Source organism: Pristiophorus japonicus, chromosome X (assembly GCF_044704955.1).
Source record: "Pristiophorus japonicus isolate sPriJap1 chromosome X, sPriJap1.hap1, whole genome shotgun sequence".
Lineage (NCBI taxonomy): Eukaryota > Metazoa > Chordata > Chondrichthyes > Pristiophoridae > Pristiophorus > Pristiophorus japonicus.
In genome coordinates this window covers 33,839,777-33,863,714 of record NC_092010.1, presented here as the reverse complement: position 1 = coordinate 33,863,714, position 23,938 = coordinate 33,839,777, and the positions used below count along the sequence as shown (strand labels likewise).

At 47.1% G+C, this 23,938-nt stretch overlaps 1 protein-coding gene across 2 annotated transcripts in view; it reads left to right on the top strand.

The window, feature by feature from the left end:
* erbb3a (erb-b2 receptor tyrosine kinase 3a) overlaps positions 1-23,938 on the top strand; it is a 170,598-nt gene that overhangs the window by 72,099 nt on the left and 74,561 nt on the right. For both annotated transcript variants that reach the window (XM_070869544.1, XM_070869546.1), the window contains exon 2: positions 15,659-15,810. In XM_070869544.1, the coding sequence (XP_070725645.1) occupies positions 15,659-15,810 (152 nt within the window). The remainder of the gene's footprint in view (positions 1-15,658; positions 15,811-23,938) is intronic.

The window sequence follows — 23,938 nt, the reverse complement described above, 5'->3', positions numbered from 1 at the left end:
CGTTCATCCAGTCCTGAGCTGGTGCCAGTGACATCAGATATTACTGTAAATAAATATGAAAAAACAGCCAGAAGGACCTGCAAACACAACGAAAACAAAGAAAAGATTCAAGACTCGTCCAACCAGACCTCGTAAACACTCATCTCTTTCCCACTCCCACCGCCCCACTCGCAACGGAACTCTTTAAGCTGTCGATCACACGTCTCGACCACTATGGAAACCTACAGGTGGCTTGTACATCTATAGGTCTTGTAGGTCACGCTCGATCGAGGAGGAAATTGGCCAAAAGAAAGTCTTGGTAAGCTGTGTTACAAAAACGAAGATGGTTATATTGTGCCTGGTATGTAATGTGGAGCATCACCCCGACACGTTCCACATTTGTAGGTTCGACGTGAGGTTGTGTTTGCCAAGGATATCAAATTGCAGGGCTCAGTTCATGCACCTGCCTGGGCAGCTGTGATTTGCAAGCAGGTGCCTGAAAATGTTCATCCAGTCCCTGTTGGTGCTTCAATCTCGGTAACCTGTAAAGCCGTGGCTCAGCACTCTCATCTCAGCACTCTCACCTCTGAGTCAGAAGGTTGTGGGTTCAAGTCCCGCTCCAGAGACTTGAGCACACAAATCTAGGCTGACACTCCCAGTGCAGTGCTGAGGGAGTGCTGCACTGTCGGAGGTACCATCTTTTGGATGAGACATTAAACCAAGGCCCCGTCTGCTCTCTCAGGTGGATGTAAAAGATCCCATGGCACTATTTCGAAGAAGAGCAGGGGAGTTATCCCGGGTGTCCTGGCCCATATTTATCAACATAACAAAAACAGATTATCTGGTCATTATCACATTGCTGTTTGTGGGAGCTTGCTGTGTGCAAGTTGGCTGCTGCGTTTCCCACATTACAACAGTGACTACACTCCAAAAGTACTTCATTGGCTGTAAAGCGCTTTGAGATGTCTGGTGGCCGTGAAAGGTGCAAAAGAAATACAAGTCTTTCTTTCTTTCCATGATCTTGGTGGCGGATTTTTCAGCGATTCCTGCTGCCAGGCAAGAGGACCAGATTCAGCTCCGTGCTGGAGGCCAGCTCAAGCTCCTGGAGGCCAAACTAAAAAAGAGGCCGTATAAAGGCGCTGTAATAGTGCGGGAGACCCGTGCTGGTGATGCCAGCTTCCTGCAGTGAAGGCCTTGTGCAGCCAACTGCAAGCCCGCTGTAAAACTCACTAAAACCAGCTGCCTGAACAAGCTGCACTGAACGACTGGCTGTAGTAAACGCAGCTCAAGGAGACGCTGAACCTCCCAACGGCTCTGGAGAAAGTCTCATTGTTTGCCCCTGACTGGTTGCATTCCACAGACTACATTCTCAACGAGAGCGGAGCCGCAATGCTCCATGGTGGGTTTTATCTATGGCTATACTTATCCCTGTCACCTTCGAACCCTTTCAGAACCGTAAATTTCGCTTCTTCAAAAGCAGCTGGTCAATGTAGTGTTGAGTACTTCTGGTGAGAGTCTATTCCAGATATTTGCGACTCTGGGGGTTTGGGGAGGGGGAAGGGACATTTCCTTTCATTTGTTCATTATCAGATGTGGCTCAGTGGGCAGCACACTCGCCTCTGAGTCAGAAAGTTGTGGGTTCAAGTCCCACTCCAGGAACATGAGCAAAACAATCTAGGCAGACACTCCAGTGCAGTGCTGAGGGAGCGCTGCACTGTCAGAGGTGCCGTCTTTCAGATGAGATGTTAAACCGAGGCCCCGTCTGCTCTCTCTCAAGTGGACGTAAACGATCCCACAGCACTATTTCGAAGAAGAGCAGGGGAGTTCTCCCCGGTGTCCTGGCCAATATTTATCTCTTAATCAACATAACAAAAACAGATGATCTGGTCTTATCACATTGCTGTTTGGGGGAGCTTGCTGTACGCAAATTGGCTGCTGCGTTTCCCACATTACAAGAGTGGTTACACTTCAAAAGTACTTCATTGGCTGAAAAGCACTTTGGGACGTCCGGTGGTTGTGAAAGGTGCTATATAAATACAAGTTTTTCTTCACATCGACATTATCTGCAGGTTGTTCAGATGTGAATGTTGCCCCTCCCCTTCTTCTTGTTTATCCCTCCATTGAGAACACACTAAAATGCCTGTTCGGAAGCATTACTTACTTTTGAAGACTCTGTCAAGCTGCTTTCACATCGCTGCTAGTTCTGGGGGAGGTGGGACCAGTACAAACCGGACGGTCTGCACCTGGGCAGGACCGGAACCAATGTTCTCGGGAGAATGTTTGCTAGTGCTGTTGATGAGGAGTTAAACTAATATGGCAGGGGGATGGGAACCAATGCAGGGAGACAGAGGGAAACAAAATGGAGACAAAAGCAAAAGACAGGAAGGAGATGAGTAAAAATGGAGGGCAGAGAAACCCAAGGCAAAAAACAAAAAGGGCCACTGTACAGAAAAATTCTAAAGGGTCAAAGTGTAATAAAAAGGCAAGCATGAAAGCTCGGTGCCTCAATGCGAGGAGTATTCGGAACCCAGGAGAGGGCTCTGAGCTAGTTAGAGTGGGTGAGAGCTCAGATGAACAGGACCCCAAGAAAGAATGCAAAAGGCAGGAGGCAACAGAGCAGCGGAGCACTGCGGTAAGTGTAAACCACAAGGTGATAGGAAGAGACAATATGTATGAATATAAAGGGGCTGCAGGAGGGGTCAAAACTAAAAATCATGGTTTAAAAACTAGTATTAAAACACTCTACCTAAACGCACGCAGCATTCGAAATAAAGTAAATGAGTTGATGGCACAAATCATTACAAATGGGTATGATGTTTTGGCCATTACAGAAACGTGGTTGCAGGGTGGCCAAGACTGGGAATTAAACATCCAGGGGTATCTGACGATTCGGAAAGATAGACAAGAAGGGAAAAGAGGTGGGGTAGCTCTGTTAATAAAGGATGATATCAGGGCAGTTGTGAGAGATGATATTGGCTCTAATGAACAAAATGTTGAATCTATGGGCCCAAGTTTCCACAGGATAAAAAAACGGGCACCCCTCCGAGCTGAGCGCCCGTTTTTCGCGCTAGAAACGCGCTATTCTCGAGCGCTTTGCAGCTCCTTGTCTGTTTGGCGCGGCGCCCAGGGGGGCGGAGCCTACACTCACGCCGATTTTGTAAGTGGGAGGGAGCGGGTACTATTTAAATTAGTTTTTTCCTGCCGGCAACGCTGCGCGTGCGCGTTGGAGCGTTCGCGCATGCTCAGTGTGAAAAAACATTGGCACTCGACCATTTTTGTAGTTCTTTGTAGCTGTTTAATTTTTGAACATTTTTTAATAAAATCACATTGCCATCAGCACAGAGGCTTCCCTTCTCACTGTCTCCTTCCCCTCCCTCCCCTCCGCGGCAACAAACGGCTCTCTCCTTCCCCTTCCTCCCCTCCCCTGCGCGGCAACAAGCCGCTGTCTCCGTCCCCTCCCTCCACGGCAACAAGCCGCTGTCTCCTTCCCCTCCCTCCCCTCCGCGGCAACAAACGGCTCTCTCCTTCCCCTCCCTCCCCTCCGTGGCAACAAACCGCTTTCTCTTCTCCTCCGCCCCCCCCCCCCCCTCCCGCTCAGCGGCACGAACGGCTTTCTCCCCCCCCCCCCCCCCCCTGCTCAGCGGCACTAACGGCTTTCTCCTTCCCACCCCCCTCCCCTCCCGCTCAGCGGCACGAACGGCTTTCTCTCCTCCCCCCCCCCCCCCCCCCCCCCCCCCTCCCGCTCAGCGGCACGAACGGCTGCAGAATTCTCCCTGGCTGAAGCACTTTCACACAGGTAGGAAGATGGATTATTTAATCTTTTCTTTGCTTATAAATGTTTATTCAGGTTGGATTTATTTGTATAAGTATAAATAAGGATTTATTATAGAATTTAATGACTTCCCTCCCCACCCCCCCCCCCCCCCCCCCCCCCCAACCACCTCGTTCTGGACGCCTAATTTGTAACCTGCGCCTGATTTTTTTATGTGTAGAACAGGTTTTTTCAGTTCGACAAAAATCTTCACTTGCTCCATTCTACTTTAGTTTGGAGTACGTTTTCACTGTGGAAACTTTCAAATCGGGCGTCAGTGGCCGGACACGCCCCCTTTTGAAGAAAAAAATTCTGTTCCAAAGTAGAACTGTTCTACCAGACTAGAACTGCAGAAAAAAAAATGTGGAGAATTGCGATTTTTAAGATAGTCCGTTCTCCACCAGTTGCTCCTAAAAAAAAAAAAAAATCAGGCGCAAATCATGTGGAAACTTGGGCCCATTGTGGGTGGAGATTTGAGATAGTAAGGGAAAAAAGTCACTGGAGGGCGTAGTTTATAGGCCCCCAAATAATAACTTCACGGTGGGGCGGGCAATAATCAAGGGAAGAAATGGAGGCATGTGAAAAAGGAACGGCAGTAATCATGGGGGATTTTAACCTACATATCGCTTGGTCAAACCAAATCGCATGGGGTAGCCTTGAGGAGGAATTCATCGAATGCATACGGGATTGATTCTTAGAACAGTATGTTACAGAACCTACAAGGGAGCAAGCTATCTTAGATCTGGTCCTGTGTAATGAGACAGGAATAATAAACGATCTCCTAGTAAAAGATCCTCTCAGAATGAGTGATCACAGTATGGTTGAATTTGTAATACAGATTGAGGGTGAGGAAGTAGTGTCTCAAACGAGCGTACTATGCTTAAACAAAGGGGACTACAGTGGGATGAGGGCAGAGTTGGCTAAAGTAGACTGGAAACACAGACTAAACGGTGGCACAATTGAGGAACAGTGGAGGACTTTGAAGGAGCTCTTTCATGGTGCTCAACAAAAATATATTCCAGTGAATTTAAACAACAGCAAAGAATGACTAAAAAAGCAATAAAGGAAAGATAGATTACGAAAGTAAACTTGCACAAAACATAAAAACAGATAGTAAAAGCTTTTACCGATTTATATAAAACGGAAAAGAGTGACTAAAGTAAATGTTGGTCCCTTAGAAGATGAGAAGGGGGATTTAATAATGGGAAATGTGGAAATGGCTGAGACCTTAAACAATTATTTTGCTTCGGTCTTCATAGTGGAAGATACATAAAACCATGCCAAAAATTGCTGGTCACAGGAATGTGGGAAGGGAGGACCTTGACTAGGGGGGTAGTGCTGGACAGGCTAATGGGACTCAAGGTAGACAAGTCCCCTGGTCCTGATGAAATGCATCCAAGGGTATTAAAAGAGATGGCGGAAGTTATAGCAGATGCATTCGTTTTAATCTATCAAAATTCTCTGGACTCTGGGGAGGTACCAGCCGATTGGAAAGCAGCTAATGTAACGCCTCTGTTTATAAAAGGGGGCAGACAAAAGGCAGGTAACTATAGGCTGGTTAGTTTAACATCTGTAGTGGGGAAAATGCTTGAAGCTATCATTAAGGAAGAAATAGCGGGACATCTGGATAGGAATAGTGCAATCAAGCAGACGCAACATGGATTCATGAAGGGGAAATCATGTTTAACTAATTTACTGTAATTCTTTGAGGATATAACGAGCATGGTGGATAGAGGTGTACCGATGGATGTGGTGTATTTAGATTTCCAAAAGGCATTCGATAAGGTGCCACACAAAAGGTTTCTGCAGAAGATAAAGGTACGTGGAGTCAGAGGAAATGTATTAGCATGGATAGAGAATTGGCTGGCTAACAGAAAGCAGAGAGTCGGGATAAATGGGTCCTTTTCAGGTTGGAAATCGGTGGTTAGTGGTGTGCCACAGGGATCGGTGCTGGGACCACAACTGTTTACAATATACATAGATGACCTGGAAGAGGGGACAGAGTGTAGTGTAACAAAATTTGCAGATGACACAAAGATTAGTGGGAAAGCGGGTTGTGTCGAGGACACAGGCTGCAAAGAGATTTAGATAGGTTAAGCGAATGGGCTAAGGTTTGGCAGATGGAATACAATGTCGGAAAATGTGAGGTCATCCACCTTGGGGGAAAAAAAACAGTAAAAGGGAATATTATTTGAATGGGGAGAAATTACAACATGCTGCGGTGCAGAGGGACCTGGGGGTCCTTGTGCATGAAACTCTTTGAGTCTACCTGCAAAAACATAAAACATTAAATCGTGCCACCCGACCTGGGTGACACACCAGACATTTACAAGGCCCTTTTTTTCATTTTTTTGTTTTTTTTTTGTTTTTTTTTTCTTTTTTATTTTGGGCACTAAAATCACAATTTTTCCCCAGTGCCCCCTATAAAAGGGAAGGGGACACTAAAAACACCGGCAATTAAAACAAATTAAACTTTTAAAACGTAAAATCTCCTTGTGCATGAATCCCAAAAAGTTAGTTTGCAGGTGCAGCAGGTAATCAGGAAGGCGAATGGAATGTTGGCCTTCATTGCGAGAGGGATGGAGTACAAAAGCAGGGAGGTCCTGCTGCAACTGTATAGGGTATTGGTGAGGCCGCACCTGGAGTACTGCGGCAGTTTTGGTCACCTTACTTAAGGAAGGATATACTAGCTTTGGAGGGGGTACAGAAATGATTCACTAGGCTGATTTCGGAGATGAGGGGATTACCTTATGATGATAGATTGAGTAGACTGGGTCTTTACTCGTAGGAGTTCAGAAGGATGAGGGGTGATCTTATAGAAACATTTAAAATGATGAAAGGGATAGACAAGATAGAGGCAGAGAGGTTGTTTCCACTGGTCGGGGAGACTAGAACTAGGGGGCACAGCCTCAAAATACGGGGGAGCCAATTTAAAACCGAGTTGAGAAGGAATTTCTTCTCCCAGAGGGTTGTGAATCTGTGGAATTCTCTGCCCAAGGAAGCAGTTGAGGCTAGCTCATTGAATGTATTCAAGTCACAGATAGATAGATTTTTAACCAATAAGGGAATTAAGGATTATGGGGAGAGGGCGGGTAAGTGGAGCTGAGTCCACGGCCAGATCAGCCATGACCTTGTTGAATGACGGAGCAGGCTCGAGGGGCTAGATGGCCGACTCCTGTTCCTAATTCTAATGTTCTTATGTTACCGCAGACTGATGTCCATTATAATCTTAACTCTGGCTCCCTTCGCCAGTGCGTTGTGTGTTTATGATTCTGCTGCTCGTAGAAGAGAACTGGATTTAATTGTGTAAGCGAGCGTGTCCTCTGTACTCTGCCCCACAACCCCCCCGAGATGTTTGCGCTCCTCTAATTCTGCCCCCTTGAGCACCCTGATTATAATCACTCAACCATCGGTGGCCGTGCCTTCTGTATCCTCGGCCCCAAGCTCTGGATCTCCCTCCCTCAACCTCTGCGCCTCTCTATCTTCCTTTTAAGACACTCCTTAAAACCTACCGCTTTGACCAAGCTTTTGGTCATCTGCCCTAATTTCTCCTTATGTGGCTCGATGTCAAATTATTTTGTCTCATAATACTCCTGTGTGGTGCCTTGGACATTTCATTATGTTAAAGGCTGAGATCGCTATATTTTTGGAGTATAGGGGTATCGAGGGATATGGAGATCGTGTGGGGAAAGTGGAGTTGAGGTGGAAGATCCGCCATGATATTGAATGACGGAGCAGGCTTGAGGGGCCGTATGGCCTACTCCTCCTAATTCTTATGTTCTAAAGGTGCTGTATAAATAAAAGTTGTTGAGAGAATCCACCACAAGCTTCACCTCCGATGTTGGGAGAATTTTAGATGTTACTTTTACTGTTTTACATCAACTTGGAATAGCCTGTCACCTTTTATTGGTGGCCCCTTCCAGTCCCCCAGATCTTGGCTTGCATTAATTGTGTCGGTGGAACAGTCTGGGATGTGTGACTCATCCATCGGCACTGCCCCCACCATTTTGTTACTGCCCAACAGGAAGTACAAATAAGAGAAAATAAGTTACACAGACACTATCTAATGCTCTGGCCAAGAGAGGGTGAAAGTCTCCTGGAGAGGAGTTTGAATGCTGGTCAGACCAGAGACTTCAAACTCCAGGAGCTCTGCTTGGAAACCCAGGTGTGTACAGGTTGAGGATTGCCGAGCACTTCATAATGAGAATCCTCCCAAGCTACATCTGTCCCCCCATTTAACCCCCAGGTATTCACATCCCTCGGTGCCAAACAGGCCAGAACATCTTCACAATCGCCACCACACAGGATGTTTCTCAATCCTTCTCTAACAGCACGATACTCAATAGTTGGGGTACTTGTCACTAGCTGGCATCAAATGCTTGCAGAGGAGGGATACGTGATTGTACTGAACTCCAGGATATAGTTGATGTATTCACCGAGGCGTTTGAAAGCATGGGCCTTGCACTTAACATCCATAAGATAAAGGTCCTCCCCTATCCTGTCCTCGCCGCACAGCACTGCCCCCCCAGTCATCAAGATCCACGGCGTGGCCCTCGACAACGTGGACCATTTCCCATACCTCGGCAGCCTCTTATCAACAAAGGAAGATGTTGATGCGGAGATTCAACATCGCCTCCAGTGCGCCAGTTCAGCCTTCGGCCACCTGAGGAAAAGAGTGTTTGAAGACAAGGCCCTCAAACCTACCACCAAGCTCATGGCCGACAGAGCTGTAGTAATACCCGCCCTCCTGTATGGATCAGAGGCATGGACGATGTACAGAAGACACATCAAGTCACTATATCACTAGAGATATATCACCAATGATGTCTCCGCAAGATCCTGCAAATCCCCTGGGAGGACAGACGCACCAACATCAGTGTCCCCGCCCAGGCTAACATCCCCAGCATTGAAGCATTAACCATACTCTATCAGCTTCGCTGGGCAGGCCACTTAGTTCGCATGCCAGACGCAAGACTCCCAAAGCAATTGCTCTACGCGGAGCTCCTTCATGGCAAATGAGCCAAAGATAGGCAGCGGAAACGTTACAAGGACCCCCTCAAAGCTTCCCTGGTGAAGTGCAACATCACCACTGATACCTGGGAGACCCTGGCCGAAGACCACCCGAGGTGGAGAAAGTGCATCCGGGAGGGTGTTGAGCTCTTCGAATCTCAACGCTGCGAGCGTGAAGAGGTCGGGCGCAGGCAGCGGAAGGAGCGTGCGGCAAATCAGCCCCACCACCCTCACCCCCCTCCCCCGACGAATATCTGTCTCACCTGTGACAGGGTCTGTGGCTCTCGTGTTGGACTGTTCAGCCACCAAAGAACTCACTTGTAGTGGAAGCAAGTCTTCCTCGATTCCGAGAGACTGCCTATGATAATGATGATGATTGTACCTGAAAACTTTTATGCTGAACCGACTAAATCAAGAGTGCAGGGTCACTGTGCTATTTTCCCCTTCTATATCCGTCTGTCATCTGAACTTTGAGCCCCACCAATCACTGATCCAAGTCCAAGTGATAATGAAGATAGACTCTCTTTTATACCTGTAGCTCTAGACTCAAAGTCCAAATCAAATAACCCCTATATATCTGCATCATTGACGCCACTCAGCACTTTGAGGGCCTGAATCCTCCTCGCTTCCCTCCTTCTCCCCCCCCCCCCCCCCCCAAAAAAATACTTTGCCCTCCCCCTGTAATGTGAGCATGCTCACAGGTTTATGGAGCTTGTTGCACTGAGAGTGGTTTAGCCAGAGTCATGTGATGTCCACAAGACTCAATAAAACCCCAGTTAATTGAGGTCAGGTTTTCCACGATGAGGTGTGCAGTTGTGAGCCTGGTGGATGAACTGGTAATGTTCAGTTTGATAAACCTTTGCGAATAAACCACCGCATGGATGAACTACAACAATTGTACATTCCTGTCTGGCGTAAAGATAAAAAAGGGAAGGTGGCTCAACCGTGGCTATCTAGGGAAATCAGGGATAGTATTAAAGCCAAGGAAGTGGCATACAAATTGGCCAGAAATAGCAGCGAACCCGGGGACTGGGAGAGATTTAGAACTCAGCAGAGGAGGACAAAGGGTTTGATTAGGGCAGGGAAAATGGAGTACGAGAAGAAGCTTGCAGGGAACATTAAGACGATTGCAAAAGTTTCTATAGATATGTAAAGAGAAAAAGGTTAGTAAAGACAAACGTAGGTCCCCTGCAGTCAGAATCAGGGGAAGTCATAACGGGGAACAAAGAAATGGCGGACCAATTGAACAAGTACTTTGGTTTGGTATTCACTAAGGAAGACACAAACAACCTTCCGGATATAAAAGGGGTCGGAGGGTCTAGTAAGGAGGAGGAACTGAGGGAAATCCTTATTAGTCGGGAAATTGTGTTGGGGAAATTGATGGGATTGAAGGCCGATAAATCCCCAGGGCCTGATGGACTGCATCCCAGAGTACTTAAGGAAGTAGTGGATTTTTAAATTTTTTTTTTATTCGTTGCCAATCTTTCCAATTCTTTGTCAGATCATCTTGTCAGATTACAAACGCCAGAGGTCACCCTGCACACATCAAGGATCACTCTGCGCCAATGCTCTTAGCCAAAAGGCCTAGAGCCACTGCACCGTTCCTGGAAGTACTGCAATACCAGGTTCGTGCCATGGAGGTGGATGGGTCAGGCCCCCCACACACCTCCGTGGAGGTGGATGGGTCAAGCCACCCCACCCACCTCCTAATAGTGGATGCATTGACCGTCATTTTCCAACATTCCATTGACTCTGGATCAGTTCCTATGGAGTGGAGGGTAGCCAATGTAACTCCACTTTTTAAAAAAGGAGGGAGAGAGATAACACTGAATTATAGACCGGTCAGCCTGACATCGGTAGTGGGTAAAATGATGGAATCAATTATTAAGAATGTCATAGCAGTACATTTGGAAAGAGGTGACATGATAGGTCCAAGTCAGCATGGATTTGTGAAAGGGAAATCATGCTTGACAAATCTTCTGGAATTTTTTGAGGATGTTTCCAGTCAAGTGGACAAGGGAGAACCAGTTGATGTGGTGTATTTGGACTTCCAGAAGGCTTTCGACAAGGTCCCACACAAGAGATTAATGTGCAAAATTAAAGCACATGGGATTGGGGGTAGTGTGCTGACATGGATTGAGAACTGGTTGTCAGACAGGATGCAAAGAGTAGGAGTAAATGGGGACTTTTCCGAATGGCAGGCAGTGACTAGTGGGGTACCGCAAGGTTCTGTGCTGGGGCCCCAGCTGTTCCAGAACCAGGGGTCACAGTCTAAGGATAAGGGGTAAGCCATTTAGGACCGAGATGAGGAGCAACTTCTTCACCCAGAGAGTGGTGAACCTGTGGAATTCTCTACCACAGAAAGTTGTTGAGGCCAATTCACTAAATATATTCAAAAAGGAGTTAGATGAAGTCCTTACTACTAGGGGGATCAAGGGTTATGGTGAGAAAGCAGGAATGGGGTACTGAAGTTGCATGTTCAGCCATGAACTCATTGAATGGCTAGAAGGGCTGAATGGCCTACTCCTGCACCTATTTTCTATGTTTCTATTGTTTACAGCAAATGAGTAGTGGTGACTTCTTAAGCAAAGAACCCATGAAGCAAATGCACGGCCCGGCCCCCCAATAAAAACAAGTTAATTGACGCAATCCTCTTCTCAAAATGAAGCTCCTCAACCCACCAATCTCCGGATAATTTCTGCTAGCCTTCAGATACAGCTCCAGGGTTTATTAAGCTCTTGAAAAATATTCACCGAAGCCTCGCCTATTTCCTCTCTCGATTTCCTTGAGGATTCAAGGGTGTGGCCCATCCGGTCCAGTTGCCACATCGACATCTAAATGCTGCCAGTGTTTCCCCCTCTCCCCTCCCCGAGAAAACTGTCCCAAACCCTAAGATATGTGAGGGAGGCAATCTCACTGGGCTGCCCGGGTTCAATGTTGTCAAAAATGTCCATGATTTACCATCTTTCACACATGTACACAAACACACGATTACTTGACCTAGTCAGGTGACATACAAGAAAAACTGCAGGGCGCACCCTTGCAGGGGACGAGCATACTCCTGCTGAACACCTAGTTTTGTGTTTTTTTTTATTGGTGGTACTGAGAGTAGCTTCGTGCCAAGAGGCAGGTCCATTCTAGTCCGTGATTTTCCTGTAGATTCTGCACTGTGGTTCAATGGGTACCTGACAGCTTTTTAATTGAGGCATTTCCTGCTCTTCCCCCAGTGATGATGCTTCCAAAGCAGTCGAGCTTGCATTTTCAAATATCTGGGACGCTACCTCCATGGCTCAGTGCGTGATGGCAGAATCCAGTGTGCAACCATACAGCTAAGAAAGCCCCCCCCCCCCCCCCCCAGATTTGACCACCTGCACTGCTCTCACTGAGAGTGGCAGTCAGACAACAGGCCAGGGTGTAAGGAGGGGGAATAGTCAGATGAGGCTGCAGATCTCTGGTTATTATCCAGTAACCACTGTTGGAAATTGTGTGCGAGAGGCTTTGGCGGTGATTCCCTCCATGGTTGAATCGCCTGCATGGGTGTCAGCTGTGGCTCAGTGGGTAGCACTCTCGCCTCAGAGTCAGAAGGTTGTGGGTTGAAGTCCCACAGGGACTTGAGCACAAAAACCTAGGCTGACACTCCAGTGCAATGCTGAGGGAGCGCTGCACTGTTGGAGGTGCCGTCTTTCGGATATGTTAAACCGAGGCCCCGTCTGCTCTCTTGAGGTGGACATAAAAGATTCCACAGCAGGGCAGTTCTCCCCGGTGCAATATTTGATCCCTAATCTATGCTTAACTAACTGATCTCACCCAGGGTGGTGATAGGAGCAGTACAACTGGCTTCAGTGACCCTGGGCTTGGGGAGGAGAAAGTCACCCCGGATTCTCACTTCAGCTCATTGTCCAGTTACGCCTTGCTGGAAAGTGGGCATGTGTAGCTTTGGGGCGAGGACAGAATTGGGGGTTGGCGCTGACTCCTCCTGTTGTTGAACAGCCAGCTGACAGTCGCTGCTGAAGCTCACTTAGTGACGATTAGCCACTTGAGTGAGGTGGAGGAGGGCGTTTCGGAAAGGAGGGCAGAAAATTTAGGAAAGTTTCCCCAAACAGCAGCTCCCAGGGACTGTAGCCCATTTCGGTTCTGCGCAAAAGTGCTGCACAGCTGCAAAGTAGCCAAATCTGGGCTTTGGCACCACTCATCTTTCATGTTTTGATGGACTTCACAGATACGGCAATATTTTATCACCCGCATACAAATCTACTCTGTTATACACGTAAGTCAAACCATGACAATTATCAGCTGTGGCTCAGTGGGTGGCACTCTCGCCTCTGAGTCAGAATGTTGAGAGTTCAAGTCCCACTCCAGGGACTTGAGCATGAAATCCAGGCTGACACTCCAGTGCCATGCTGAGGGAGTGCTGCACTGTCAGTGGTGCCGTTTTTCAGATGAGATGTTAAACCGAGGCTTTGTCGACTCTCTCAGGTGGACGTAAAAGATCCCATGGCACTATTCCAAAGAGCAGGGGAGTTATCCCTGGTGTTCTGGACATCATTTATCCCTCAATCAACATCACAAAAACAGATTATCTGGTCATTATCACATTGCTGTTTGTGGGAGCTCAAATTGGCTGCCGTGTTTCCTACATTACAAGTGACAGCACTTCAAAATTACTTCATTGGCTGTGAAGCACTTTGGGACGTCCTGAGGTTGTGAAAGGCGCTATAGAAATGCAATTAATACATCTTGCCGTGTGTAGTTTCACATTTGTTATTTGATTGAGGTGTGGAACACCTGATTGGAAATCTGTCATGTTGTGTCTTGTTTAAGAGGTTGTGGTATTAACCACCCATGTACCTGTTCATTTTAATGGACAGGAACTACAGATAGGGTAGGATTATTTTGAACAGGAGGCCATTTGTCGTCTCAAGGCTGCTCTGCCGTTTTGTTAGCTATGGCAGCTCTATCTTTTTAATCACAATTTCCTGCCCTTTCGCCATATCTCCTTGTACCCTTTTATCCCAAGTAAGTATCTTAACTTTGAAACACCTCAATTGACTTGCTATCTAAGGCCTTGCGGGCCAGTGCATTCCACATTCTCAAGCTCTTCATGGGAATAAGTTTTTTGTGAATTCACTTTTAACCAGTTCAACTTGAATTCCAAGATTACCTACCATTATTTTGGATTCCCCCTACTTGAAGGAATAATCTTTCCCTCTACCTACACTTGCAGCTCCCTTCATTATCTCATATAAACTAGAGGTGATCCAAAACTCGGCTGCCTGTGTCCTAACTCGCACCAAGTTCCGCTCATCCGTCACCCCCTATGCTCGCTGACCTACATTGGCTTCCGGTTAAGCAACGCCTCGATTTCAAAATTCTCATCCATGTTTACAAATCCCTCCGTGGCCTCGCCCCACCCTATCTCTGTAATCTCTTTCAGCCCCACAACCTCCCGAGATGTCTGCACTCCTCTAATTCTGCCCTCTTGAGCATCCCTGATTATAATCGTTCCACCATTGGTGGCCGTGCTTTCTGTTGCCTTGGACCCAAGCTCTGGAACTCCCTCCCTAAACCTCTCCACCTCTCTTTCTTTCCTTCAAGATGCTCCTTAAAACCTACCTCTTTGACCAAGCATTTGGTCACATGCGCTAATGTCTCCTTATGTGGCTCGTTGGCGAATTTTTATCGCAGAATACTTCTGTGAAGTGCTTTGGGATGCTTCACTATGTGAAGGCGCTATATAAATAGAAGTTGTTGTTCAACACCACGATCAGATCACTCCTTAGTTTCCTCATCTCCCAGGAATATAACCCAAATTTACACAATTTCTCATTATGATGAATTTCTTCATCATGGGCACCACAGTTTAGGAAGGATATATTGGCCTTGGAGGGAGTGCAGCGTAGATTTACCAGAGTGATACCTGGACTCCAAGGGTTAAATCAGGAGGAGAGATTACACAAACTAGGATTGTATTCCCTAGAATTTAGAAGGTTAAGGAGTGATCTGATGGAAGTTTTCAGGATATTAAGGGGAACTGATAGGGTAGATAGAGAGAAACTATTCCCGCTGGTTGGGGATTCTAGGACTAGGCGGCATAGTTTAAAAAAATTAGAGCCAGACCTTACAGGAGTGGTGAAATTAGGAAACACTTCTGCACACGGAGGGTGGTAGAAGTTTGGAACTCTCTTCCGCAAATGGCAATTGATGCTAGATCAATTAATTTTAAATCTGAGATTGACAGATATTAACCAAAGGGTATTGAGGGATATGGGCCAAAGGCAGGTATATGGAGTTAGGTCGCAGATCAGCCGTGATCAAATTGAATGGCGTAACAGGCTCGAGGGGCTGAATGGCCTCCTGTTCCTATGTTCCTGGTGAATCATCACTGGGCTTTCTCGAAAGCCTGTGCATCCTTCCTAAGGTGAGACACCCAAAAAAGAACGCCTCAATTTTCCAAATGAGGTCTGACAAACACTCTGTATAACTGCAGTCGTACTTGCTTGCCGTTTCTATTGCGCGTCTACCTTTTTGTGATGAAGCTCAGTATCCCATTAGCCTTTTTGATTGCTTGTTATAGTGGGTGGGAGGAAGGGGGAGTTGCGGTTTACTATCTACAGTGCAGTCTGCATACTCACATCTGTATGGCTTATGTCAATCCTATCCTTGTGCACTGTGAGCTGAAATGTGCAGCCACCCAGTGGAGGAGCCAATGGCGGTGACGGAAGAGCTGGCAATTCGGCTGTTCAACCGAATGGGCGTACGATGCCTCTGGTTAAAAACAGCGGCAGCAAGGAACTGTAAATTAACTAAATGAATTGAAGCTCTTGTTTACTGAAGGTATTTATTTGTGTTTTTTTGCAGTGTGTGCTGGCACGGAAAACAAGTTGAGTTCCCTCTCTGGCCAGGAGCAGCAGTACCAGCAACTGCAGAAGATGTACACGAACTGTGAGATTGTGATGGGCAACTTAGAGATCACCAATATTGACGCCAATCGAAATCTCACCTTCCTGAGGGTAGGGTCAAAGAGCCGCACGCTGTAAACATAGAAAATAGGTGCAGGAGTAGGCCATTCGGCCCTTCGAGCCTGCACCACCATTCAATATGATCATAACTGATCATGCAACTTCAGTACCCCATTCCTGATTTCTCTCCATACCCCTTGATCCTTTTCGCCATAAGGGCCACATCTAACTCCCTTTTGAATATATCCAACGAACTGGCCTCAACAACTTTCTTTGGTAGAGAATTCCACAGGTTCATAATTCTCTGAGTGAAGAAGTTTCTCCTCATCTCGGTCCTAAATGGCTTACCCCTTATCCTTAGACTGTGACCCCTGGTTCTGGACTACCCCAACATCGGGAACATTCTTCCTGCATCTAACTTGTCCAATCCCGTCAGAATTTTATATGTTTCTATGAAATCCCTTCTCATTCTTCTAAATGCCAGTGAATATAAGACTAGCCGATCCAGTCTGTCTTCATATGTCATCCCGGGCATCAGTCTGGTGAATCTTCGCTGCACTCTCTCAATAGCAAGAATGTCCTTCCTCAGATTAGGAGACCAAAACGGAACACAAACGAAACGCCTTCACCGCCTGCTGTACCTGTATGCCAACTTTTAATGACTGATGTACCATGACACCCAGGTCTTGTTGCACCTCCTCTTTTACTAATCTGTCATTATTCAGATAATCTGCCTTTCTGTTTTTAACCACCAAAGTGGATAACCTCACATTTATCTACATTATACTGCATCTGCCATGTATTTGCCCACGCACCTAACCTGTCCAAGTCACCCTGCAGCCTCTTAGCATCCTCCTCACAGCACTCACTGCCACCCAGCTTGGTGTCATCTGCAAACTTGGAGATATTACATTCAATTCCTTCGTCTAAATCATTAATGTATATTGTAAATAGCTGGAGTCCCAGCACTGAACCTTGCGGTACCCCACTAGTCACTGCCTGCCATTCTGAAAAGGACCTGTTTATTCCTACTCTTTGCTTCCTGTCTGCCAACCAGTTCTCTATCCACGTCAGTACATTACCCCCAATACCATGTGCTTTAATTTTGCACACTAATCTCTTGTGTGGGACCTTGTCCAAAGCCTTTTGAAATTCTAAATACACCACATCCACTGGCTCCATCTTGTCCACTCTACTAGTTATATCCTCAAAAACATTCTGGAAGATTTGTCAAGCATGATTTCCCTTTCATAAATCCATGCTGACTTGGACCGATCCTGTCACTGCTTTCCAAATGCGCTGCTATTACATCTTTAATAATTGATTCCAACATTTTCCCCACTACCGATGTCAGGCTAACCGGTCTATAATTCCCTGTTTTCTCTCTCCCTCCTTTTTTTAAAAAGTGAGGTTACATTAGCTCCCCTCCTGTCCATAGGAACTGATTCAGTCTATAAAAGGAGGTTCATGCGAGTGTTTTGCATTAACTTCAGCCCATCCAAAACTCAGCTGCCGCTGTCCTAACTTGCCCCAAGCTCTGGAACTCCCTGCCTAAACCTCTCTGCCTCGCTTTCCTCTTTTAAGACTCTCCTTAAAACCTACCTCTTTGACTAAGCTTTTGGTCACCTGCCCTAATTTCTCATTTTTGTGGCTCAGTGTCAAATTATGTTCAATCGTGCTCCTGTGAAGCGCCTTGAGACGTTTTACTACATTAAAGGCACTATATAAATGCAAGTTGTTGTTGTAGTGGCATCCTTGTGAGGTGTTTAGTGACTGTGCCTGCATTGGTTGAATAATCCATACGTAATGTGTACGATGTGAGGCACTGAGGGTTGCGATAGTGGTGAGAGCAGGAAGTGCAGAGTGTAAGTAGGAGAAGAGATGGCGTGAAGTGTGACGCAGTGATTGTGGGAAGGGAAGGGGAGGGCTTTCTTCCCCCCCCCCCCCCCCCCCTACCCCGGGAGTAACAGGAGCTTCTTCCTCCTGATCAGGGCCTTAAATGCTGCATCAGAGAACCCGAGTGCCCCCTCTGGACCTCTTGCAGCCATTTTGCTCCTTGCAAACGTTCCCTGCTGTCTGCAGCCAGAATGCACCTCCCCATCTAGAGGTGATGGCTGCCTTTAAGTGGCCTCCCCCTCCTCCCCCACCTCTCCTGTGTGACCATTTTTCGGGTGCGACCGAATTCCTGGGTCAAGGTGTTTACTTCACTCCCCTCAACCTTGTTTTTTAAAAATCTTAACTGATGAAGTGTCTCTGCTTCTTGGCAGCAGTCTGTTGGTTTCTATCCAGGGCTGACTGGATGTGTTTTTTCTGTCTACTGACTGACTATAAATAGGTTCTTTCTGAGGGTTTTGTGGCTCTTGCACCTTCTACAAGAAACTAAATAATTTTTGGCAAATAAACACGCAGGGCACAGACATTCTTTATTAAACCAAGCCAAATGAGCAGAGCGTTTCCCAGCATGTAACGAGCCTGCTTTCAGTCAGTCATGTGACTGATTTCATGCTTAACCCTGGAACAAGGTGCGATGTCATCACTGCTCAATGCTTCACCTGGCCATTTGATGTCTAGGCAGTTTAAACAGACAAATGATCTGTCCCTTCACGCTGGCAAAATTTTTACTGTGTAATTTTCCCCTCCTCTCCTAAAGATAGTGACTCGTGCCACAGACTGTTCACAACCTTGGTCTCATATTTGATCCTGAAATGAGCTACCGACCACATATCCACGCCATCACCAAGACCGCCTATTTCCACCTTCATAACATCGCCCGTCTCCGCCCTTGCCTCAGCTCATCCGCTACTGAAGCCCTCATCCATGCATTTGTTACCTCTAGACTTGATTACTCTAACTCACTCCTGGCTGGCCTCCCACATTCTACCCTACGTAAACTTGAGGGGATCCAAAACTCGGCTGCCCCGTGTCCTAATTCGCACCAAGTCCCGTTCACCCATCACCCCTGTGCTCGCTGACCTACATTGGCTTCTAGTTAAGCAACACCTCGCTTTCAAAATTCTCATCCTTGTTTTCAAGTCCCTCCATGGCCTCGCCCCTCCCTATCTCTGTAATCTCCGACAACCCAACAGTCCCCCTGAGATATCTGCGCTGCTCTAATTCTGCCCTGTTAAGCATCCCTGTTTATAATCATTCAACCATTGGTGCCCATGCCTTCTGTTGCCAAGGCCCTAAGCTCTATTTTCCCTCTGTAAACCTCTCTGCCTCTCTTCCCTCCTTTAAGACGCTCCTTTAAAACTTACATCTTTGACCAAACTTTTGGTCACCTGCCCTAACTTCTCCTCATGTGACTCGGTGACAAATTATGTTCACGCATGCTCCTGTGAAACGCCTTGGGACACTTCACTATGTTAAAGGCGCTATATAAATACAAGTTGTTGTTATGGGTCCAGTAGCACCCCTCAATCAACAAGCTCCCCGCTGGAGTTGGAACTAAACTACAGAACCAGTGGGAAGCTGTTTAACCTACGCCGCCTCCAGGCCAGGTCCAAGATCACCCCAACCTCTGTCGTTGAGCTGCAGTACGCGGACGACGCCTGCGTCTGTGCACATTCTGAGGCTGAACTCCAGGATATAGTCAATGTATTCACTGAGGCATATGAAAGCATGGACCTTGCGCTTAACATCCGTAAGACAAAGGTTCTCCACCAGCCTGTTCTTGCCGCACAGCACTGTCCCCCAAGTCATCAAGATCCACGGCACGGCCCTGGACAACGTGGACCATTTCCCATATCTCGGGAGCCTCCTATCAACAAGAGCAGGCATTGATGAGATTCAACACCACCTCCAGTGCGCCAGTGTAGCCTTCGGCCGTCTGAGGAAAAGAGTGTTTGAAGACCAGGCCTTCAAATCTACCACCAAGCTCATGGTCTACAGGGCTGTAGTAATACCCGCCCTCCTGTATGGATCTGAGGCATAGATGATGTATAGAAGGCACCTCAAGTTGCTGGAGATATATCACCAACGATGTCACCGCAAAATCCTGCAAATCCTCTGGGAGGACAGGCGCACCAACACCAGTGTCCTCGTCCAGGCTAACATCCCCAGTATTGAAGCACTGACCACACTCTATCAGCTTCGCTGGGCAGGCCACATAGTTCGCATGCCAGATACGAGACTCCCAAAGCAAATGCTTTATGCGGAGCTCCTTCATGGTAAAAGAGCCAAAGGTGGGCAGCGGAAACGTTACAAGGACACCCTCAAAGCCTCCCTGGTAAAGTGTGACATCACCACTGACACCTGGGAGACCCTGGCCGAAGACCGCCCGAGGTGGAGAAAGTGCATCCGGGACGGCGTTGAGCTCTTCGAGTCTCAACGCAAAGAGGTCCAGCGGAAGGAGCGTGCGGCAATCTAGCCCCACCCACCCCTTCCCTCGACGAATGTCTGTCCCACCTGTAACCGGGTCTGTGGCTCTCGTATTGGACTGTTCAGCCATCAAAGAACTCTCTTTGGGAGTGGAAGCAAGTCTTCCTCGATTCCGAGGGACTATCTATGATGATGAGAAACTTTGGCAAGTGGCCAGTAATGGCGGGCAGGGGGTGGAGTACGTCAGGGGTCAATCATTCGATTCTCCTTGGCTTATTGACTACATAAATATACCAGACACAGACAAGTTTTTTTGGACACTGAGGGAATCAAGGGATATGGGGATACGGCAGGAAAGTGGAGTTGAGGTCGAAGATCAGCAATGATATTGAATGGCGAAGCAGGCTCAAGGGGCTGTGCGGCCTACTCCTCCTATTTCTTATGTTCTTAACCCAATTGTGAGCTTGTTATTTTTGCAGATGTCACTAAAATGGGGAGTGTCGTAGGGACAGAGGGATGTGGTTAAGGTTTTGTTAAAGGATTCAACTCTGCTATCTAACTGGGCAGGCAAATGGCGTTTAATACCAACAGGTGTACTGGATATTGCAGGAACGATTCACTGCCATAGTTAAGAAAGAAAGACTTTGATTTCTATAGTGCCTTTCACGACCATCAGATGTCTCAAAGCGCTTTACAGCCAATGAAGTACTTTTGGAGTGTAGTCACTGTTGTGCGAAACGCAGCAGTCAATTTGCGCACAGCAAGCTCCCACAAACAGCAATGTCGGCCATATAGTCCGTCGTGCCTGCTCCGCCATTCAATAAGATCATGGCTGATCTGATCTTGGCCTCAACTCCACTTTCCTGCCAGTTCTCCCTCGAGTTCCCAAAAATCTATTGATCTCAGCCTTGAATATACTCAAATGACTGAGCCTCCACAGTCCTCTGGGACAGAGAATTCCAAAGATTCAACACTCTGAGTGAAGAAATTCCTCTTCATCTCGGGCCTAAATTGCTGACCCCTTATCCTGAGACTGTGCCCCCTAGTTCTAGACACTCCAGCCAGGGGGAAACAACCTCTCAGCATCTACCCTGTCAATGCCCCATAGAATCTTGTATGTTTCAATGAGACCACCTCTCATTCTTCTAAACGGCAGAAAGTATAGGCTCAATCTCATCTCCGAGGACAACCCTCTTATCGCAGGTATCTTAAGGAGAGAAGAGCAGAAAGTTCGGGGGCGGGGCGAGGGGGGTGGTACAGGGAGAGAGATCCAGTTCCTTTTTTACTTCACTTATTTTGACCAGGCAAAAGTTTTCTATTTTTAAACCGCATCATAGCAGCTGGGACGCAAGTACTTCAAGGTCGTCCTGTGTGACGGCGATACACACACATAGCACGATGACTGTCCATCGAAAGCTGGCTTTCTCTGCAGCTGTCACTCAGGATTCACAGGGACCATGATCTGTGCTAATCCACATTCAGCGCCTGCTGCTGACTGAGTATCTCCTGACTCTGTCGATCAGAGCTGGTGTGTCTGTGGCCATTTTTAACATGTATGGCAGTGGGCTATCTGACTATATGCTCCATCACAGCTGCTCCATCCGATCCTCGCCCAGCGTCCAACGCAAGTGCATTTTCCAGCGGGGATTGCTGGAGGAGGAGTTGTCACTCAATTGTTTATTCCCATATGGACAACCGGGGCAATTTATAGCTCCCAACCTTTGCCCCTGCTGGAGATTGGCTAACTCCACACACAGCAGGGAGCGAACCTGGGACCTTTTGATCTGTGTCTCAGTGCTGCACTTGTAGGCGACTTTACAAAGCCATCAAAAAGCTTTAGACTCTCTTATTGAAAGAAAGACTCGCATTTCTATAGCACCTTTCACGACCACCGGACATCACACAGTGCTTTACAGCCAATAAAGTACTTTTTTTTGGAGTGTAGTCACTGTTGTAATGTAAGAAACGCGGCAGCCAATTTGCGCACAGCAAGCTCCCACAAACAGCAACGTGATGATGACCAGATAATCTGTTGAAGGCACAAGTTGCTGTTGCATTTGCTTACATAACAAAACTGATTGTACTTCAGAAAGTAATTCATTGGGCTGTGGAGCACTTTGGAACATCCAGAGGACGCGATAAGGAGCTATATAAATGCTAAGTGCGACATTGAGGTTTATGAAGTCTTTTTGATGGTGTGCGCTTTTATTGTTAGGTAGTTTCTACACTGTCCCTGCAGCAAAACATACTGTGGGAAAAAAAGTAGCTTTCCCTTCTGAAATGCAGGTATTGTGCCACATTCATCATGATTTGAAGGGCTGAATAACACACAATCTTTATCTCAAACCACAGGTAAGGTGCAGCCTGTCTGGGCCTGCCCAGTGTAGCTTGGGTCCAGGGATGTTTTATAAAAAAAAAAATATCTGGAGTTGGAGGCAAGAGATGCAGAGACTCTTGTGTTGGTTTATGAAAGAAAGACTTGCATTTATGTAGCGCCTTTCACCACCACCGGACATCTCAAAGCGCTTTACAGCCAATGAAGGACGTTTGGAGCGTAGTCACTGTTGTAATGTGGGAAACATGGCAGCCAATTTGCGCACCGCAAGCTCCCACAAACAGCAACATATAAAATACTGATGGGATTGGACAGGTTAGATGCAGGAAGAATGTTCCCGATGTTGGGGAAGTCCAGAACCAGCGGTTCTGTTTAAGGATAAGGGGTAAGCCATTTAGGACCGAGATGAGGAGAAACTTCTTCACTCACAGAATTGTGAACCTGTGGAATTCCCTACCACAGAAAGTTGTTGAGGCCAGTTCGTTAGATATATTCAAAAGGGAGTTAGATGTGGCCCTTACGGCTAAAGGGATCAAGGGGTATGGAGAGAAAGCAGGAATGGGGTACTGAAATGCATGATCAGCCATGATCATATTGAATGGTGGTGCAGGCTCGAAGGGCCGAATGGCTTACTGTTGCACCTATTTTCTATGTGATAATGACCAGATAATCTGTTTTTGTTATGTTGAGTGAGGGATAAATAATGGCCTGGACACCAGGGAGAACACCCCTGCTCTTTGAAATAGTGCCATGGGATCTTTTACGTCCATCTGGGAGAGCAGACGGGGCCTCGGTTTAACGTCTCATCCGAAAGACAGTACCTTCGCGGGTCAGCCTAGATTTATGTGATCAAATCCCTGGAGTGGGACTTGAACCCACAACCTTCTGACTCCGAGGCGAGTGTGCTACCCACTGAGCCATGGCTGACACTGGAAAGAAGCTTTCTTCTTTCTCTGATCTTGGGTTGGCATTGTGGACCTGCTTCAACTTAAAATGGTCCATGCTGAAATGAGCTCGTGTTCAAAGTCGGGCACTTCTCGTGACTCTTCAGCAAAGGTGAGGCCAAGGGGCAGGACACTTGTCATGAATTACCCTGAAAAGGGTCCCGTCAGTACCTGAGTTCAGCTTGTCCCCTCTCCTCACTGCCTGCAGGTACTGTCACCGCTGATGGGTCGCGTGTCAGCGTGCAGTCTAATATTTACACTGGGTTGTTTCCTATCGAGGCAACACAATAAATGGTCTGACAGATATGTTGTACTGTAATAAGACACTTGTGATATTGTTGTAGCACAGGTCGGAAAGGTTCAAATTCAGGAGACTGGGTGGCAGTGAGTTAGCATATTGTCCCTTAGCCTCTGGGAGCTGGGTTTCAATGCAGTCCTCACTGAAATGACAAAAGTCTGCTCTCTCTGCCCAAACTTAGTCACAGTTGGTAGTTTTCACCTGGTTTCTTGTGGGTTAAGATTTGCAATAAAAAAAATAGCTCCCTCCGTGGCCAGGTGGGTATCTCTTGCTTCAATACCG